The 21,240-nt window shown below is 35.6% G+C and overlaps 2 protein-coding genes across 4 annotated transcripts in view; one reads left to right on the plus strand and one right to left on the minus strand.

Moving 5' to 3' along the window:
• LOC145558402 (DNA-directed RNA polymerase III subunit 1-like) overlaps positions 1 to 13,488 on the plus strand; it is a 39,561-nt gene extending 26,073 nt beyond the window's left edge. The window contains exons 22-30 of one of the 3 annotated variants that reach the window (XM_081619632.1): positions 60 to 211; positions 2,368 to 2,526; positions 2,606 to 2,719; positions 2,824 to 2,900; positions 9,667 to 9,871; positions 9,975 to 10,177; positions 12,442 to 12,560; positions 12,672 to 12,779; positions 12,961 to 13,488. In XM_081619632.1, coding sequence (XP_081475758.1) covers positions 60 to 211; positions 2,368 to 2,526; positions 2,606 to 2,719; positions 2,824 to 2,900; positions 9,667 to 9,871; positions 9,975 to 10,177; positions 12,442 to 12,493 — 962 coding nt within the window. In that variant the 3' untranslated portion in view covers positions 12,494 to 12,560; positions 12,672 to 12,779; positions 12,961 to 13,488. Of the gene's footprint in view, positions 1 to 59; positions 212 to 2,367; positions 2,527 to 2,605; positions 2,720 to 2,823; positions 2,901 to 9,666; positions 9,872 to 9,974; positions 10,178 to 12,441; positions 12,561 to 12,671 lie in introns of all 3 variants that reach the window. The other 2 variants (XM_081619633.1, XM_081619631.1) reach the window with 2 other exon arrangements.
• Positions 13,489 to 14,974: 1,486 nt separating this feature from the next.
• On the minus strand, positions 14,975 to 16,242 carry LOC145557458 (uncharacterized). The gene is made up of 2 exons (XM_081618641.1): positions 15,750 to 16,242; positions 14,975 to 15,657 (listed from the first exon to the last, which is right to left on the minus strand). Exons 1-2 carry the CDS (start codon positions 16,240 to 16,242, stop codon positions 14,975 to 14,977), a joined length of 1,176 nt encoding a protein of 391 aa, XP_081474767.1.
• Positions 16,243 to 21,240: the final 4,998 nt, after the last annotated feature.

Here is a 21,240-nt window from a genome sequence, read left to right on the forward strand (position 1 = left end):
GAAGATGAAGAAGGCTACCTAATTTATTTTGTATGTGGCTTGATCCTTAACTTTTGTAGACGTTACCCTTGGAGTTCCTCGTATCAAAGAAATTATGAATGCAAGCAAAAAGATAAGCACACCAATTATCATGGCAAAACTTGAGAATGATACTTCAATGGAGATTGCCGAAACTGTAAAGGGTCAAATTGAAAAGACATTGTTGGGCCAGGTATGTAAATATCTACGGTGTACTATTTTATTCTTTTTAAGAAATGATGTTTAGAAATTACTCCCTTTTGCTTTCTTTTGTTTATATTAAAAAATGAGGAAAGAACCAATGAAAACATTGAAGACAGGCAATGTTCCCATGTCATATTAAAAAAGAATCGAAAAAAAGAAAATAGGAATCCAATTTGGGATAGTGGAAAGCAATAATTATTGTGCAATTAATACAATTTGAAATAGTAGAAAACATAAAATAACTTTGCATTTATTACATAAATAATCAGAATTTGAAAATAATTTAAAGTTAAATTTGTCCCAAAATTATGCTATTAGTAGGAAAATCCTTAGAAAGAAGTTTTTGAAATATACAAAAAGAACAAAAAAAAAAAGAAAAAAAAAAGAAAAGGGGGGGGGGTGTTCATTTGAAATGCATTTATTGTAAAAGAATAAAAATAAATATCTATCTTGTAAATTATTTTGTTATTCATGTCACCTTCTAAATGCTTTTTCTCGTGCTACCACTACCTTGTTGTGCTTAATAAGGATAAAGCTTTCTAGAGGCAATAGAGCGGCTCTAGAGCTTCTGTGTAGGTTTGAGCTGCCTTTACTATATCATAAATTTGGGTGTAAAAACAATCCCTATACTCCTTTTTTTTAAAAAGAAAAAAAAAACGCTTAGCACAATATTATTATTCAAGTCAAGTTCCACTTAAGTTGTCAAGCTTTGGGGAAACGAGTTCATACAAATATACTCCACATTTCTACCCGTATCCCACCTAGCCACAAGGTGAGCAACGGTATTACATGCTCTAGGAATATAAGATAAGTCAAAGAAATTAAAAGAAGTGCTAGCTTGTTTAATATCATCAATAATCAGTTGAGTATGATTATAACTCTGCTTCACACTTGTCACGTCCTTCTTAACATTAGACGCATCACTCTCCACTGAAATCATCTCTTAGCCAAACCTTCTTGCAAGTTGAATTCCAAACCTTACTGCCATTGCTTCAGCATTCTCAATGGTAGTTGGATGAGCTCTTCTTATAGCAGCAAGAATAATCTTGCCTTACCAGTCTCAGATCACCACACCCAAACCCACCTTAACTCCTTCCACGCAATGGGCGTCAGCATTGATCTTGTAAATACCAAAAGCAGGACACTTCCAGGATAGATTATTGTTTGTAGCAACATCGTTTGTGCTTCCAACCCCCACTTTAGCTAAATAGCTCCTATACTCATCAAACATTCTAATCATACCAGTAGCAATCTGGAAGGCATTCACATCAACAGGCTCATATACTCTCTTATTGCGGCAAGACCAAGCAGCCGACACTAAAATAGCAGCAGTTCGCAATTCATTGCGTTCTAACTTAGATGTCAGCCACACCCATCTATCACAGAAATTAGATGAGGGAGCTTCATGTATTGTAGACACAAACTCACAGTGTTCCCAGATTGGTTTTGCATACAAACATTTAAACAACGAGTGAATCACCGTCTCACTTCTCGCATAGCATTTAGGGCAGCACTTATCTTGCACAATGTGGCGGAATTTAAGCCTCTCCTTTACAGCCATGAAGCCTTTGCACGCTCTCCATAGAAAATGTCAGATTTTTGGAGGGCCTTCGATACTCCATATACTCTTCCTGACTACCTCATCTTCCACAACTCCCACATTGTTATGAAACCCCTCCTTCACAAGCCAATACCCAGACTTCACCGAGTATGTGCCATCCTTTGTAAAATTCCAGAAAAGCGAATCTTCTGGTCTTCTATTAGACAATGGCATAGCTAGGATAAGTTTGCTATTATCACTTGTGAAAGAGCTATGGATCAGCTCTGCATTCCATTCACCACATTCTGCATTTAACAGATCACAGACCTGTAAGCTCATGTTACAATCCCTATACACCTTGTGTGCTTTAGTTTGCTTCTTAATCCTCTCTTCCAACTCTACTAAAATGCCTTGCCATGGCCCAAAAGAGCTCTCGACTCCTACATCCTTGGTGGGTGTGCTATTTATACCATTGTAACAAAGTCCATCCAATGTCTCCTTTTGTGGGTCCAATTTCTGTGTCTGTTTAATTTTTTTATTTTTTTTTTAATTTTTTTTTTAATTTTTTTTTACCTTATAACTTTTCATCTTCTTTTGTTTTGTAGGTTGCGAAAAGCATAAAGCTTGTTATGACTTCAATTAGAGCCTCTGTCGTTGTTAAACTTGACATGAAAAAAATTAATGCTTTACGACTGTGTATAAATGCCTATACTGTCAAGGACAATATCGAAAGATCTTTGGCGAAGCGGAAGAATGACAAACTGGTAAAAAGAAATTCTTCTGTATTTTTTTCGTTCAGTTTTAAATAGTTTTGATATGCATTTAATGCATTATTATCTGCAGAATGTTAAAGTTTTGGATGATGTGAAGCTGGCTGTCATGCCAGATTGTGATAGGCATACTGCTCATTTTGTACTACACCGTCTTAAAAATAAGCTCTCCACTATTGTTGTCAAGGTAGGTTAGAGAATTTTCTGTTGCTGTTTTAGGTACTGTTGCTGTTTTGATGTTATGTCAAAAAGATTAGATTCTTTAGTTTAACCAGTAACATATATTTTCAGGGTATTGATACCGTTGAACGAGCAATTATTGCTGATGTGGAAGGACAGAAGGGGAAGCTCAACTTGATTGTTGAAGGGTTAGTTCCTTTTTTGCGTACTGCATAGTGGCTTTGATGCTTTTCTATTGATGCCCATGCTTCTCTGACCCCACCTCACCCCCACCCCCACCCCCCCGGAAGAATACATAGCATGAAGTAAGAAAATGAAAATAGGAAGGAAATATAAAGATCAAAGGCGTTAATTTAGTTGTGTATCAACTTCGTTTGAGTGCTTACTACACACTTCACAGGAGAAGAATATTGCTTTAATAGACTATATGTAGTTCACTTTGAAAAAAATGCTCACCTCAATGCAAGCCGTTGACCTCTTTGCCCATCAAAAAACAGACAAGTCATGATTCTTAGGCAGATTCTCAGGGTTTGCAATTATGTCATGTGTATTTTATTACTCATTCCATCCCTAAATGATGTGTCCGTTTCTAATATTTTGCAAAAATCAAGGAAAGTGAAGTATGTATATAATCATGTAAGTACATTAAGAATAGTAACAAAGAGTAATATATTTCGTTTTTTTGTGAATACAATAATGTAATTGTTGGTTTGTGCAAGTAGTGCATGTGGGCACCAAATTTAAAGGGCATATAGGGTATTTAAGTAGATTAAAAGGTATTAAGTGAGGGTATGTAGGTAATTATACAAAAACTAAAAATAGAAACAGGCACATCATTTTGAGACACCCATTTAGGAAAACAGGCACAACATTTAGGGACGGAGGGGAGAGGGGTTTTTTTGTTAGGGGTGGGGAGGGGGTTGTTTTCGGTAGTGGGGGGAGGTAGGGAGATTTAGTTGTGGTGGGGAAGGGGATTGGGGTGGTTTTCTTTGGTGGGGGAGCGGGAGTGGTTTTCGGGGGTGGGGGTGGGGGAGGGGGAGGGGTAGGGCCGGAGGGGAAGGGAATGGTTTTTGGTGGTTGGGTAGGTGAGTTAGGTGGTTTTCAGGGGTGGGGTGGGTTGGGTAGGGGTGGTGGTGTAGGTGGGAGGGTTTTTTTTTAAAAATAAAAATTAGACAATTAGGCGTTGACATGTGGCAGGGAACCACTAGGCCCAAAGAAGGTGAATACCCCTCAAAGTTCGGATATTACAAAATAACCGAAAGCTGGAATTAATAAAAAGCGAATCGGCCAAAATTGGGATTATGAAATCCAATGCTTCCAATATGCTATAGAATTGATTTATAATTTTGCACAAAAGGAGTGTTTCACCTGGTGTGCACCTTTTCCATGCATTCCGTGCAACTTTTATTACCTAGTTTTTTTTTTACAGATTTCAGTCTAAACTCTAAACCTCAAAAAAATATTTTATGTGCTTATTCCGTCTGTTTTGGAATAGTAATTTTTGAATTATAAAAGTGTTACCATAAACTAGAATTCACAGCAATTGACATAGAATATGCATGCCATAAATACTTAACTATTAGCTGAAAGGACAACAAATAACCCAAAATTGTCACCATAAACTAGAATTAACAGCAACTGACACAGAACATACATACCATAAATTTTTAATCAAAGGCCGTAAAAGTATAAATTTATTCATAGAATCATAAGTTTTAGATGTAAAATCATAAGTTTCAAATAAAACTCTACCCCCTTTTATACATATAACCATAAATTTTCAATCAAAACTATAACTTTTAATCATGAAAGCATATAAACAAGTGACAAATCAAAACTCTCAAATTTTGACTAATAACCTGAAAAATAAAAACCATAACTAATAACCTAAGAAACATTACTAATAACTGGAATATCAAAATTATTATTCTAAACCATACTAACTATTAACCCAAAAACCTTAGGGTATGTTCGCTTGTTCGGGACCATTGTAGTTTTTGATGGTTTCCGTTTTTCTTTTAAGAAGGGAAAAGATAACATTACAATTTTCCTCTGTTTTCATAATATGAATGCAGTTTTGGTTTCAGGAAAAGTCCCCGGTACGGGAGACAGCTGAAGATTGGCGTATTCGTGCGTCATTGCTGACGACCATAATACTTTTTCTCAGTCATTCTCTCTCCTTTCTCTGTACCTTTTCTGCTAACTCCCTTTTCACTCCACAAGCTAGCTCCAAAACTACTCCTATTAATTTCAACATATTAAATGAAACAAAGATAAAAATTTCATTTACACTCCTTAGTAAAACTACAAAACAGAATTTCTCCAACTAAAACGCTTTAATTTCTAAGTGTAATAGACATAATCAATGAAACCCTTATGCATCATGTAGGATGGGATTGGGAAGATCGTGACATTGGGAATAATCAAGATTTATTTTCACAATTTATCATCTGTCTCCCCTTTTCTCAGAATTCCTCCAACCAAAGAGCTTCAATTCTTAAGCGTAATAGACATAATCAATGAATCCCTTGTGCATCATTTAGGATGGAATAGGGAAGATCATGACAATGAAATAAATCAAGATTTGTGTTCACAATTCCTTATCTATTTCCCCTTTTCTTAGATGTTTTTTCTTTCAATTTAGTGTGGATTATATAGATTGTGGGATTTGCATACCATCTACCTTTGATGATAAGGTGGTTGATTGACTGGAAATTGCAGAACATGTGAATGTTTAATGTTTAATATTTGCTGTTGGGTAATTTGTTTTTTTCTAACATCTAGTTTGGATGGCAAATAGCTTTAAATTTATCAATGGTAAAAATTGCTTTGGTATAGAATACAGAGCATAAGTCTATAAGAAATGAAGTGCTCTAATTTTGAAAAACTGTTATTTTGATTAAAATATACATTGTATTATATTTAAAACCATGACTTTTAAATAAAAGAAGTAAGCTAATATTACTAAGCAAATTAGGTTTTAATAATTCCAACTTTACTTGATTTGCTTGTAATAATTCCAACTTTTGATTATTTAAACTCACACCAAGCTTGACCTATGGGAGATTGAATAAATTAACATCTAAAAGAAACCTACTTGACGGTGCTGACACCATCACCGCCACCCCGGATCCCAAATTTTCTCTTTCACATATCTGATTTACAATTCCTGCAATGTTTCATCTTGCCTAATCTATTAGAGCATTCATCAATCATCCCCCCAACTTCATCTCTGTAAAATCTTCTTTTCTCTCTCCTTTGCCACAATCTAGAACCTATTTCTGCGGAAGATTCTGCCGGCGCACCTCAATGTGTTTATTTGGTGCTAAAAAGAGGGGTGAGAGAGATGTGTGAGGGTGAGACAGGAACAGTTGCAGGTGGGGCTGGGTGCAGTGGTTTGGGGTGGCTGCTGGGAGTGATGGTCATGGGTAGTGAGGCTGGTGGCTCAGCTGGGGAGAGAGCGCCACTGATTGAATATACTTGTGGTCTGACAAATAGCTATATATCAGACATCCTGTTATAAGATTTTGTATTACAACAATAGGTTTCTTTTTGGTTGTTCACAATAGTCTAAGAGTCCTTGAGAAAATTAAAATCAACCTAAACTGATGTGGATTCTAACCCCTTGTTTATTCAAGTTTTTAGAAAACCCACAATCTTGAAATAAAAGATCCAACCTTCAAGGATTTCTTTAAGATTGAATATAAACGAACCGATATTTCTCTTCACAAGATCACTCTTGAAACTTATAATTCAAATCTTCTAATTAATTAACCCACTCCTGGACACTAATATTTGAGATTAGACTCTTAGCCTACTCCTAATTTGGATTGGAAACTAGCAAGGAAAAGTTTAAACAAAAGTAAACCAAAACAATTTTTATTAATCTCAATTTCATGTCTATCAAAAGCCATGAAATTACAACTATTTATAGACAACAAATAAGTAATTCTAAACCTACTAGGACTAGGACAAGCTCCTAGCCTATAGCTCCAAGCAACCTAAGTGGATTAGGAATACTAAACCTACTTAGTTTAGGAAATTATCAAAACCAACCTACTTGGCAGTTTGTGCGGTTTTGGTTTTTGCTTTCATTTACTGACCAAATGAACTCTGATTCTTGTGAAACCGCTTTCATTAGTTAGCTGACATATTGGCGTTTCCAAAAACATATTATAAGTTATATGTTTTCCTTGAGCTTCGAGTCCGTATCTGCAGTTCTTTAGACTCCTACGAAAACTAACAAACTCCTAGAAACATAAGGAAACTTATAGACTAAGAGATACAATAATAAAATAAATCCTAAGTGCTTAAACTAAGAAAAACCCTTTCAAGTGAAAGGTAAAATTTGTAAGGAAAAATCTAGAAGAAACTAAGTTAAAGTATTAAATGATGCATTTTTTTCCTTCTTAGGATAGCCTATATTGGAGTTTTTTAGACCCTTCCAAAGAATTTCCCTCTTGATGCACATCATAAATTTAGGTCAAGACTGGATTGGTTGAGCTTAAAAACTTGTAGGGGCAAGCTCTTGGTGAACATGTGCTTAGCGAACATAAAAAAAAGGTGAATGGATTATAGTTTTAGCAGTTTAGCTAATACAAATTCCTGTCACATTTTACCTTTGCAATTAACCCCAAAATGATCACAACAAAATGTCAAATTAGGTAAGTAAAATAAGACAGGGAATATATCAATTTTTGCCTAATGTAGTGACTGAAAAGGGAGATGTAGTTTGTTTCTCATTCTTGGAATCTCCTAAATACACTATGTCAATTTTCTATATTTTGGTCCACGATGAGTATAATCCATCGCTTTATTAACTTAAAATTACTAACCTATGTGCTTCCTCGTGTATGATGACATAAGTCTTTGATGATAATAGTTTGATATAAGTAGACCTGGCAAACGGGCCGGGTCGTGCCTTGTTCGTTTCCGGGGTCATAGATAAACGGGTTGAAGACTCCCTGACACGAACATGACCCGTTTAATAGGATAGACAAAAACAAACACGACATGTTTATTAAACGGGTAACACGAACATAACCTGCTTAACCCCCTTAGATAAACGGGTCGTGTTCGTGTTAAAAAAATTAAACCCTTGTATCAAAAATAAAACCTTAATTTTGCCTAGAATATTAGTTCTTCAAATATAATTTAAAGCATTACAGCTTTCAATTGATTTACAAGTTCCAAAAGCTCCAAATTCATCCACTGCTATGAGAGAGTTAGAGAGTGAATGAGAAAAGGAAGAGATGAAGATAAAGAATTATTACTGTGTGAAATTCGAATCACAAAAGTGAAAGCATTATACATTAAACAGATGATGAACACAATAATTTGAGTAATAGATTAAAAAAAAAAAAAAAACAAACAAACAAAACAAAACAAAACAAAACAATCGAAAATCTTAAATGATATTATAATAAAAGAAAAAAAAAAGTCAAGAGAGTAAGAGTGAAGGAAAAAGAGTTAAGTGAGAGAAGTAGCCAAGTAGGGATGACGGCTAGTTGTAGTATCAGTATTGATTGAGATTAGGTTATTTTTTCATTTGGGCCATTTTTACTATGGGCTGATCCATAGTGTAATAGTTGTTTTTTATTTTAAGTTATTAAACAAGTAAACAGGTTGACTCGAACACAACCCGCTTATTAAACGGGTTGACTCGTGTTACTTTCGTGTTATAAATTTCAACACTAACCCAACCCATTTATCTAGTGGTGTCGTGTTGTGTTGACCCATTGAACTAAACGGGTTGAAAACCCTTAACTCTAACCCGCTTTTTTCTTGTCCGGTTCGTGTCGTGTTATCGCGTCGTTTGAGCTTTTCCCAGCTCTAGATATAAGGTCTTAAATTGTACAAGTAAAATGAATTGAAATAAATAATAAAATAAAAATAAATACAAGGCTTGGACTGCCCAATTGAATGGAATATGGCTTTATGGGTTGTTACGAATTTTTGGTATCTCAAATAAATTATTTTAAATTTCTATATCTTGTTCCATGATGTGTATAATTTATCGCTTTATTGACTTAAAGTTACTGACCTATGTGCTTCCTCTTGTGTATGGTGACATCAGTCTTTGATAACAATAGTTTGATCATGATGGTAATTATCATGATCATAGTAACATTTGTGCATTAAATACTTTGTTGGAAGCATTGCATGAAGGACCATGGTTGATGTCTATGATTTTTAATATGCTTGTATCTATTATCTTTCCAAGATTACTAATCTGTCAATTTTATCATGTGTGTATGTCTTGTGTGGGCTATTTTAGTTAAAAACAATCATTTCTGACAAGCTCAGAAAGATGAAGCACCAATATGTTGAACATATGACACATATAATTCCATATAATGTAGTCTTAATGTTTCCTTAGAGTTTAGACCCAATGCAGGTTTATAAATTGCATAAATTGCTTTTTGTTAAAAATTACTGTTCTGGAAATAGTTTAATTGTCAATTCTGCAACCAGTTTCGGGCTTATCCTTTAGAAGTAGAAGTGGATTGAGGATGCTAACAAGCATTGATAGCTAATTGTTGTGTCCTATTGCGGTAGTTTTAAGTACCAAAATTAGTTTTGACACTTCATAACATGATTAAGTTCTTTGGCTATCTACTGTTAACTTATATTTAAAATTTAGACGTGATAAGAGATAATGAGGTATTATAACTGTACTTTATAAAAAGTATGAGATTGCTCTTATGATTTGCGTGCCGCCAATTATACCCTTCAAAATATGTATTTACATGTTTACCCTCATTAATATGTACACTTAAATAAATGTGTTATACGTATCAACTATATTGTGTTATTGTGCATGAAGGACATTTATAGAATTACATTTAAGTGTGCATGAAGGACATTTATAGAACTACATGTAAGTGTGCATGAAGGACATTTATAGAATTACAAAAAAAGCAGATTTGTTATGTAATTCTGAGTTTTTTGTAGGACGGGGCTTAGGGAGGTCATGGGGATTCAAGGAGTTGATGGATGCAAAACAGAGAGCAATCATATTATTGAAGTCCAACAAACTCTTGGAATAGAAGCTGCAAGGAGCTCTATCATCAGAGAAATTAACAAGGTCATGCAAAGTCATTCTATGGATGTAGACATACGCCATATGATGCTTCTCGCTGATGTGATGACATTTAAGGTTATATCTTTATTCATGATTTCTGTTCACATTGATAGGGATGGTTTCTTTTATATTCTGAAAACAGATTAAATATTTGTTGCCTTTATTGCTCATGTAACAGGGGGAGGTTTTAGCAGTTACTAGAGTTGGGATTGCTAAAATGAAAGAAAGTATACTGATGTTGGCATCTTTTGAAAAAACTGCTGATCATCTTTTTAATGGTTCTGTGAATGGGAGGGAAGAAAAAATTGAAGGAGTTAGTGAATGCATCATCATGGGTGTCCCAATGCAGATTGGCACTGGAATTTTGAAAATTATGCAGAGGTATGTTGACAATATATTATTGTGGTGGACTTTATTTTTTCTTCCAAGTGCCTTACCTGTTAGGGACTTCGGGTTCATAAAATGTGTTGCATGTATCAACTATATTGTGTTATTGTAGATGTCTTGACGTCTTGCTATTAAATCTGCAATTTAAAGTATAAATTATGGCTTTAGGACATGTTTACTAGAAATAATTTGAGTAATTGTCTTGTTTAATTACAAGATGTAAAGAAAAATATTGAATAGCACCAAGTGCTTACTAATGTGAAAGGAGGGGTTAAAGACAGTCTCGTTCTCCAATCGTTGTTGGTAATGTTGCTTTGTATATAATGACGAGTGTGCTGTTGCTCAAAGAATTCAGAAGAAAGAGAAATGGTATATGTGAAGAAACTTTGCCAATGAGAAATCTAATTTTCTTTCCCTTCAATTGTATCTCAAGGCTATCGAAAGGAACTAGCTTCTGCACTTTGCCTGATACCAAAGAGAAAGCAGGGATAAAACAAATTTTAAAAGGGAGAACCGTGAGGATTAAATGACTTATCCCCTTTCTCTCTGCATAACTGTCATGCTTAGAAGATTGGCTTTTTTCTTACTCCTAAGGTCCTACACTAGCCACTCACAATTAAAATAGGTTGAAGTTCAGATAGCCTTGAAAGGAAATGCAGGAACATGTTTGTGGTTGCCTTAATGGTGAATGAATAGGGAAGTGTCCCTAACTTATAAGAAACTCATCAGTTCACTCTTGATTTTATATTTACCTGTTGGGCAAATACATTTGTCTAAATACTATTTCTAATTTTAGTATTCTATAAAAAAAATACCATAGAAAAATTATTCCCTATTCTATTGGTAGCCATTCAGATGGTTGTGTGTAACAAGTATCTTAAAGGTGTGTGAAGATAAGACCTTCCTACTCTCCTACTCTCCCATCCCAACCTTTGAACACTATATCCAAACATATCGCATCCAAAGTTTAAAGAAAGTTGGATGTAGACACCCATGCTCCTCATGTCACAATTCTCAAGTGTATTTTTTTTTTTTTTTTTTTTCAATTTAAATCTGAAACACAACTCTCAATGTTTTTATTTTTTCAACTGCATATACCAACTTAATGCAGATGTTCTGTGAAGTTTCATCTTGACTTAGAAATATGTTAGTGTTTTTATATTTTTTCAACTACATATACCAGCTTAATGCAAATGTTCTGTGAAATTGAATCTTGACTTTGGAATATGTTGTTTGGGACAGCATCTTTGATTAACTAAATGAAATCTTATGTCAGAAATTTATTCTCAACTGTCAACCTGTATTAACGGGGATGATAAATACTGAATCGATGTAGTTGTTCTGTGAAACACCTTCAAAGCTAATTAACTCAAACTTCTTTTCCTAAAGAGAAGCCAACAGACCATGTGGTTGGGTTTGTAGAACTTAATTAGCAAAATGAAATCCTTTGTTGGGTATCTTTAGTCAATTGACAATGCACAATGACTATGGAAGTGGCATAATGAAATATTGTAAAACTCGGTCGAGTGCTGCTTCACTGTGAACTTTTTTCTTCTTAGCATGAGCTTAGATTTATATCCTACAACTGTCAATGGAAGGCTCTAAAGAGATGTATCTAACAAAGTTGCAGCCTTATTAAACCGAAGATGTTAGGGCCTGTTCTCTTCAACTTATTTTCATTTCAGTTCAGTTCTTAACTTAATTTCCTTCTCTCATAAAATATTCAATACAGTTCAGTTCACCTCCAATAAGTTCAGTTTAGTTCAGCTCAGTTCATAGAACATGCCCTTAGATAACACAATTTCTTGGTAATTCAGATTCGACTCACTTTTAATTAGTTTCATTTTTTTAGCAAACCCCCTATTTACCTACTTACCCCAACTTCATCTGTTTTACTTTATCCACCTTTTATCTTTCCGTACTCAACTGTTTACTCCATTTCTCTTATTTATCCCTCCCCCACCCCTTTGTATTAGCCTCTAATTTTTCCTAACATATAAAAAAGTCTATAGTAAGTGTCTTGAACTTTTAGTAATAGAGGGAGTAGATCAAAAATATTTGTTGGTGAACCAATTTTATTATTTTGTATGAATTATATTGAAATTTCATAATTTAATAGCACCTTGCATCATGTCCATTGATGTCCAGTGAAAGATAATGTACTTGTGTTATGTATGGGCTTGAACTTGCACTGTGCATACATCAGAAGTTTTTAGATCCAAACATAATTTAATTGCAATTTTTTCATCCTTATACAGAAATGATTCTCTGCCAGCACTCAATTACGCATCAGATCCGATAGTTTCTTGATTGATTAAGTAAGAGCCAATGATCGAACAAGCAACATCAATTTAATGTTTAAAATGCAAAGACCAAGGTAAAGTATTGGATGGTTCTCATTTATTACAACTTCTCTCTCAAATTTGATCTTTTCTTGCCATTTTTTTAAATCTGCGATAGACTTATGAACTTTTTCTCCACTATGCAGGATGGTTATATTTATATAGCAACTGTGACCTGTGACCTGAAATTGGCCTGATCTTATCTAGATAACCCTGATTTGGGGTTGCTGAAAAAATCATTCCAAATCAGAGAGGTACATAACTTAGCGTAGCTAATAATGTTCTGAAATTTAATTAATCATTGCTTGAGCTCACAAAACTAATAATACATCTGTAAGTGTCACATTAGTTATACCAAATAATTTAGTGAGCGTGTTCATAGTTTGAGGATAGGGGAACTGAAGTTCTGATAAATTGGAGTTTTTATTTATACAGTGATCATTATAATTCTCTTCTGGATACTGTTCTTGGAAACAGGCTCTATACTGGTTCAGTTCTGAAGAAGATGAAGCTACATTTTGAAGAAGACAGGCTCCTTTTTTGAATTTTTTTTATTTTTTTTTATATTTTGTTTTATTCCATCTACAGTAATTCTAGTACTCTCTTCATATTTTATTGCTTGCTCCACTTTCCTTTTGCAGCTGTATTTTATTATTACTCACTCTATTTCTTATTTTGGAAACTTTTTTTGAACAATATTTCTCTATTTTCCTTCCCACATTGGTCCCTTCACATTATATTTTAACATTTATCATATTCTATCTCCTTCCCACTTTATTCACTTTTGCTTTTTTAGTTTTTTATTATTATTATTTTTATTCTTCTACCAATACCACTTCCATCATACTAGCAATAAAACATGGAGGGAGTATGATACATTAAAGTAATAAATGAATTGTAGTTATTTGAGAAAATGAATGATGATGATGTTATCAATATTTTTTTTTTTTGACAAGAAGACTTAAAAAAGAAAAAACACACTAAAACTAGAAGGTCCAACTAAGTAATTGTCGACGACGAGCCTGAGCAGCCAACCAGTGAGAGGGGCAACCCACTGACGAGGAACCTTGCGAAGTTTGCAGATAGAGAATTGCAAGACAGAAAGCCGAATCTCGTAAAGCAACCAGTGGCGAGAAATATCTCCGTCACCACCATCTCGCAGAAGAGAAAAAAGATTCGAACAATCAGAGTAGATAAGAAGACGGCGAAAGCCCCGACGACCGGCAGCCCGAAGAGCCCACAAACATGCCTGTAACTCAAGACTGAAGGGCCGAAGAGGAGTGACAGGCTCTCGAGCCACCTCCCAACACGGAATCTGAAAACACTTCCCTAAAAATCCAACCTGCTCCTGCACTAAGATTCTGAGCATTCCAGGCCCTATCAAAAAGAAGGCAAACATCAAAGGTAGAGGAAAAATCACCCTGTATATAACATGAATCAGAAGCTACCGAACTAGTGAGAGATGAATTCCTTAACGAGCGAACAAGGGACCTGAACCCTTGCGCTAAAACACTTTGTCAATCAGAAAGCCAAAGTCAACCACCTTACTGCGACCGAACTCAATCGGTAACCCCAAATAAGAACCAAGAGAGGGCTTACAATGAAGTTTCAGGCTACTAGAAAGATAATCCCGATAATCTTCCGGCGTATTCGGGCTAAACTTAACGAACGACTTTTGTAAGTTAATCACGTGCCCCGATAACCCGCAAAACTCAGTTAGGAGAGCCATAAGATTGTCACATGCTGTAGGAGACACCTGTAAAAACAAGGAATCATCCGCGAAAAATAAATGAGAAATTGAGGGGGCACCCCTAGAAATACGGACTCCCTGAATAAGAAAATCTCTTTCGGCCTTCCTAAGCATCGCAGAAAGGACTTCCATACAGAGGACAAACAAATAGGATGAAAGCGGATCCCCCCGAGCCCACACTGAGGCTGGAAAGCTGGGGAAGGATTGCCATTGACTAGCACCTGATAAGAAACTGCCGAAACACATTGACTAATTATATGAATCCAATAAGGTGGGAAGCCGTAAGCCTGTAGAACCCGAAGTAAAAAATCCCACTGAACCCGATCATAAGCTTTATTCATATCCAACTTGAGAGCTGCATAGAACCTCTTCTTGGCCTTTGAATTGTTCATAAAAGAAATTACCTCATGAGCAATCAACGCGTTATCCGATAAAAGACGACCTGGAACAAACGCGTTCTGGTAATCAGCCACCAAACTAGGCAAGATCAAGCGAAGCCGACCTGTGAGACACTTAGCAACACACTTATAAATCACATTGCAGAGACCAATCGGCTGAAACTGAGAAATTAGTTCAGGATTTTCTACTTTCGTAAGCAGAACAAGGAAGGTACGATTCCATTCTTTTAACATATACCCATGAGAAAAGAAGTGCTGAACCGCCGAAACAACAGACGAACCAATGTCAGACCAGTGGGCTTTAAAGAAAGCTAAATAAAATCCATCCTGGAGATTTGTTGTCATCGATACCAAAAATAGCACTCTGAATTTCCTGAGCAGAAAAAGTAGCCATAAGAAGCTGTTGCTGAGCTGAAGAGAGAGAAGGTAATTGCAACTGATCCCACCAATCAGAATCTTGGGTAGAAGCATCGCTTGAGACTGAATAAAGATCTTTATAAAAATTCAATGATATAGAGGCGATGCACTCAGAATCTCTTTGCCAGACACCAGCCGAATCTCTCAAACCACAAATCTTATTTTGACGACGTCGAGATTGCACCAAGGAAAAAAGGAGACGAGAATGAGAATCCCCTAATGCATCCCATTTCACTTTCGCACGTTGACGACAGAAGAGAAAAGCTGCTTGTGCCTCTGCAACTTTCTCGTCCTTAGTAGTGATAAAAAGACAACGATCAATGCGGGAAGACAATGCCAAAAAAGCTTGTTGAACTTCCGAAACCAGAGTCTTCCAATTAATCCCCCACGCCTTCTTATGAGAAATGCACCAAGTTGGCAATCGTTCTCTAACAACTAATAATTTCCGAGATAGAGAAAACATTGGAGAGCCCGGGAAGAACAAGGTGATAGCAGTGTGTACTATTTCACGAACCTCAGAGGCCGACAAACACCAGTTTTCCACCCTGTAAGGACGCTTTACAGATCCTGATTCCACTTTATCCGAGAGAATAATAACAGCGTGATCCGAAAACAAAATAGGTTGGTGTAAAACTCTTGTGTCAGGATAATCTAGCAACCAAGGGAAGAGGCGTAGGCCCTATCTAGCCTTTCAAAAATCGGATCTGAATCAGTCCTATTATTAGTCCAGGTAAACTTTGGACCAGAAAACGGAACCTCAACCAAATTCAGCCCCATGCGCCAACTAATAAAATCCATCTGTCCTGGAATAGATGAGCTACCCCCCAATTTATCCGAAAGGTATTCAACTTGGTTAAAGTCGCCAATCAAGACGACATTAGGAATGGTTTCAAGAATATTTGTAATCAAATTCCAAACCTCCGAGCGAAAAGAAATGTGAGGCGAACCATACACAAACATTATATGCTTAATTTCATCTCCTTGCTCCAATTTACATAGAAACACATTCTGAGAAATATACACAGGAACCAAACCCAACGGAGTAAACCAAAACACAAACAGGCCACCATTAAGGCCAACAGCATCCACACCACTACAACCCAAAAAGGACAAAGGAGCTAACTTTTGTGTAACATTATCAACAGACACCATAGTTTCTAAAAGACAAACAATATCCAAACCATGAGAGCGGACTAGAGAAGAAATATAAGGAATTTTAGGGGAGTCCGCTGATCCCAAGCCCCTACAATTCCAAACACCGACTTTCATTTAGACTTTGGTGACCCAGTACGGGAGGTCAGCGATCCCTCAGAAGTTGTTGTAGATGCTGAAACCGAAACTCCTTTGCGTTTCTTATAAGGTAGTAAGCACGAAAAACAACCAGCTTCCTGCAAATTCTGAAGTTGTAACTCAGCTAAAAGTGGTGTAGAAGGTTCAACCTCACTATTCAACCGTTTCTTGGTACCGTGATGCGTAACCCATTCCCACATCTTGTCTCCTCTCCTCCGCTTCTTCAAACCATAACATGCTATTTTCCTAAAAGGAGGTTTTGGTTGTTTGAGAGGTTGTGATTTTTGTGAGGAAGTGGACACATTAAACACCCTAGACTTAAAATTAAGTAGGAATTTTCTAGTAGGTGAGAAAGTATGAAGAGTTGGTGTGTCGCTGGTTGTTGTTGTAGGAATATGATGGGTATAAGCTGTGGAGTCGGAGCACAATTTCCTCTTTTTCGAAGGGGAGAAAGGTTGAGTAGCAAACATAAGGGGCCTCTTCTTTGATTGGCTACTCTGGGATTGGTGTAGGACAATATCCTTAAAAATACTCCGAAGATTAACTCGAGTAGTTCTGAATTTTTCAGTCCTTTTTAGGCCAATGTTCGAGTTGGAGAGCTTATGGTCAAGATCAAAAGTAGACTTACAACATCCAAATTTGTCATGCACCAAAGGAATAGTCTTATCAGAAGATGAAACACAAGAATTTTTCCTGTGACCAATTCTATTACACTTAGAGCACAAAATAAACAAGTTCTTATATTTGATATTAATCCATTTAAACTCAGAGTTTCCGAGGTCCAAGAAGAAACCTGGTAATAACGGTTCAAAAACATGAATTTGGAGCTTTACTTTAAGCAAGCATCTAATTGAACCTGAAGAGTGTTTATCAGTACACAAAATATTTCCAGCCAAAGAAAGCATCGGTTGTACAACATCAAACGCGCATAAATTCAGAGGTACCTCATCGAGGTGTACCCATATAGCAGCCTCATTAAAACTAATATCTTTTATAGAATCACCTGGAGTCCATGGTTTGAAGATAAGAAGAGCCGCCTGGTACGCTGCAGATCCCTGCTCCAACATGGCGTCTCTGTCTCGAACGTCTTCACACAAAAACAAAAAAGTATTATTGAATTTTTGAACAGTGATATCCCCAAATTTTATCCACTGCTCTGACACCCATTCTTGGATGCGTTGCTCTGAATATCGACGATAGTCTACAAATTTGCCGAAAACCAGGTGACGATGGAAATTGGAATTTTGGGGTGGATAAAAAGACGGATTCAGACTTGGGTTGCCGGAAAATTGAGATGAAGCCATATCTACTGATAAAGGGGAGATGAAAACAGGGTACTCGTAATCGAAACCCAAGAAACTCGAACAGAGTATCGAAACCTAGGAAACACGAACAAAGTATATAAAAAAATAAAAACCACTAATTAAAGAGCTTGTGTTGAAGAAAATTGAACTGAATTTTTAAAAAACCAAGCTATAAAGAACAAGATGGTGGAAACAGGGAGTAAACTATGAGGACGAGCGACTCCAACTGTATAGCACAAAAAAAAACGAAACTTGCTATTTAAAAGGAAAAAAAAAAATTAATAAGGGGAAAACTATATAGAGAAGCAGGCGAACGGAAAAATTGAAGAAAATTAAAGGTAAAAGTATAGTTCTTGTTGATTGTTGAGGAAGGTGAAAGACGGTGGAGGAAGGTTGGGGAAGAGGCTCTAGAATCCTAGAGAGATAAGCTCTCAATTTAGAGAGAGAATTCAGTTCTAAAAACTAATTATTGAGAGTTTGTTATCAATATTTTTGAAAATTTGTATTTTGCCATCGTTGAGATTTTTTTTTTTTCTAATTATTGATTTAACTGCCTAGAAAAGGACAAAAAAAATATATTTTATCACCACTTAGGGTATGTTCTCATACGTTGAAATTTAGTTCACCTCCTAATTTCCTTCTCCTATAAAATATTCAGTTCAGCTCAATTCAGTTCAGTCAGTTCAGTCCAGTAAGCTGATTTCAGTCAATGAGAACAAACCCTTAATGGTTATTATTAATCTCACTATAAATTTATTTTCTCATTTTCATGTTGAATATATGTTGTTTTAAGGTTTTTGCATGTGTTAAACTAGCTAAGTTGCTTAGATTTCTAAACTATATAACGTAATACAGTAGTATTTTTATGAGTAAAGGTAAAATACAGTCCCCTAAAGTATTGTATTTGTGCACTTTTAGTCACTCTGAACTATTTTGTGCACTTTCAGTCCCTCTGAACTATTTTGTGCACTTTTAGTCCCTTTGCTACCAATATTGGTGTTTTCTAGCCAAAAGTTAAGGGACCTGACCTAGCATTAGTTTAAGGACCATGACTCATATTTTTTTTTTTAAAATTTTCTATTTTTTTTTTGTCACAATTTACTAAAAAAACTTTAATTTTAATTAGCTTAGGGACCAAGCTACTCCAATATCTTTCTCTCTCCTCAATATTTAGATGTGGGTTTTTTTCCTTCCCCTCTTTAATTAAACCCTAATTTCTTCTTCTTTTCTCTTCAAATCTTTAGCCAAAAGGCCCAAAATTATTTTATTAAAGATAAAAAATCAAATTAAATATTAAGAAACATAGATGAATTAAATCTCTAAAAAAAAAAAATCATTTTTCTGAATTTCGTTGCTCTAAGGTAGCGACACAAATGACAATTCTTTTTTTTTTTTTTTTTTGAAAGCAGCTAATGTTGAATTTTTGGGAGCAATGTAGTTAGATTTTTGAGGATGAAAATGTCAAAATGTTGGGGAAACTGGTTATTTTTTTTGGAAAAAATAATTGTAATTTCGGAGAGGTAGTCTAAATTTGACAAAAATCGGGGAAAACAGTTATATTATGAATTTTAGGGGAAGAAATCTGGTAAAGTATGAGATTAATGGTGGTTTGGAAATTTTGGAAATTGTCGAATGAAGGTTGACGATGTTTGTATTGTGGTGGGATAGCGAGGTGGGTGAAGTGGGTCCAGAGGTGGCGCCTACGTGGAGAAGACAGAGGTGGTTGCGGCCGAGTTGATGGGGAGTAGAGAGAGAATGGTGATAAGGAGGTTATCTTGGAGGTTGCTTAATCAGTCTTCTTCATCTTCTTCTATTCCGAGAAATTCATTGCCATTGTTAATGAGTTTGAGCGAAGACGGATTTTTCTAGGTGAATAACAAAATTAAGGAAGACAAATTTTTCTAGGTTTAATTCATAATTTCTTGGTGTTTTAGATTATATGGGTTTTCTTATTGAATTAGAATTAGTGAGATGAATAATACTCCGTAAGAATAAGGAGGAGGAATGAGTTGAATTACATGTTTATATATTTTTTTAGGATTTTTTAGAAAATAACACCAAAAAATTTTAAATTTTTTTATTATAACACCTCATTATCTTAAATTTTTATTATAACGCCACCAAAAAACCAAAAAAATTAATTTCACCACCAACTAATGGATTTTTGGATGAAATCCGTTAGTGGGACCCAACAAATACACGTGGCACTCATTGATTAGTTTTTTTTAAAAAAAAAGCCTAAACCCTAACCCAACCAGCCTTACCACCGCACCACCTTACCGCCGACAACACAATTCCAACCAAAAACCACCAGTACCCCACCTTGATCGGCGAAACCAAACGACTTCCACCCCTACATGGCTACATCAGAGAAACCGATTGAGCGACCACCACCCTTACCTGTTTACCCCTTCCCCCTCCTCGAAAACCAGCCAGCCAAGTCGTTCAAACCGCCGTGCAAAACCACCCCTTTTTGCCCCAATCACCCTTGAAACGGCCAAATTGACCATCGAAATTGCTCATTCTAGGTTTCCATGGTCGATTCCGGCCATTTTGAGGGTGAAAGGGTAAAGGAGAGGTGCGGCTTTTGGCTGCTATAACGCCGATCGTTGGGGTTTAATCGCCAATGTTCGGTGTTTCAAGGTTGGGTTAGGTGCGTTTTTCGGTGGTTGGGATGTTTCAAGGTGGGTTTTCGGTGGCTGGGGTGTTTCAAGGTGGGTTTTCAGTGGTTCAGAGCTTCGGGGGTTGGGTTTGGGTGACGGTGGTGGGAACCCATCGGCGGTGGTGGCTGGTTTAGCATTTTAGGAATTTTCTTTTTAATTTTTTTAATCCAATAGATGAGTGACACGTGTCAAAAGTGAGCCCCACTAACGGATTCCATCCAAGAATTTGTTAGTTGGTGGTGAAATCAATTTTTTTTTTAATTTTTATGTGGTGTTATAATACAAAGTTGAGAAAAGGTGATGTTATAATCCATTTTTTTCAAAATATGTGGTGTTATTTGAAAAATAAAAATCCTATTTTTTAATATATATTTTTTAAAAAATAAGAATAGAGGATTTTTTTAGTTTTTTTAATATTTTTGAAGAAAAAGTTAATAATTTTTTTCTGGTGTTTTAGGAATTTTAAATAAAATTTTGACTAAAAAGAAAAAACAATGAGTCATGGTCCCTCAACTTTTGTTGACTAGGCTTACTCCCCCAACTTTTGGGTGTAAAATTGCACATACAGAAGTTGAGGGACTAAAAGTGCACAAATACAATAGTTTAGGGACTGTATTTGTACTTTATTCTTACTTTTATTACAATGAAAGTATATTAACAAGAATTAAATTTACTCTCTACAGAAGTAATATAACTAAACAAAACAAATTGAATTATTTTACCTATACCGATGTCAAGGTTTTATTTTTCTTTTATAATGATGTAAAGGTTTAGGGTTTAAGGATTATGGTTATTGGTGTGTGAAACTAAATCTATATGAAAAGATTTAGGGAGTATAGATTGTTTGGAACTCATGCTATACACCTTATTCGTTCCTATTTGTGAAATTGTAA

Source organism: Chenopodium album, chromosome 9, assembly GCF_948465745.1.
Source record: "Chenopodium album chromosome 9, dcCheAlbu1.1, whole genome shotgun sequence".
Lineage (NCBI taxonomy): Eukaryota > Viridiplantae > Streptophyta > Magnoliopsida > Caryophyllales > Amaranthaceae > Chenopodium > Chenopodium album.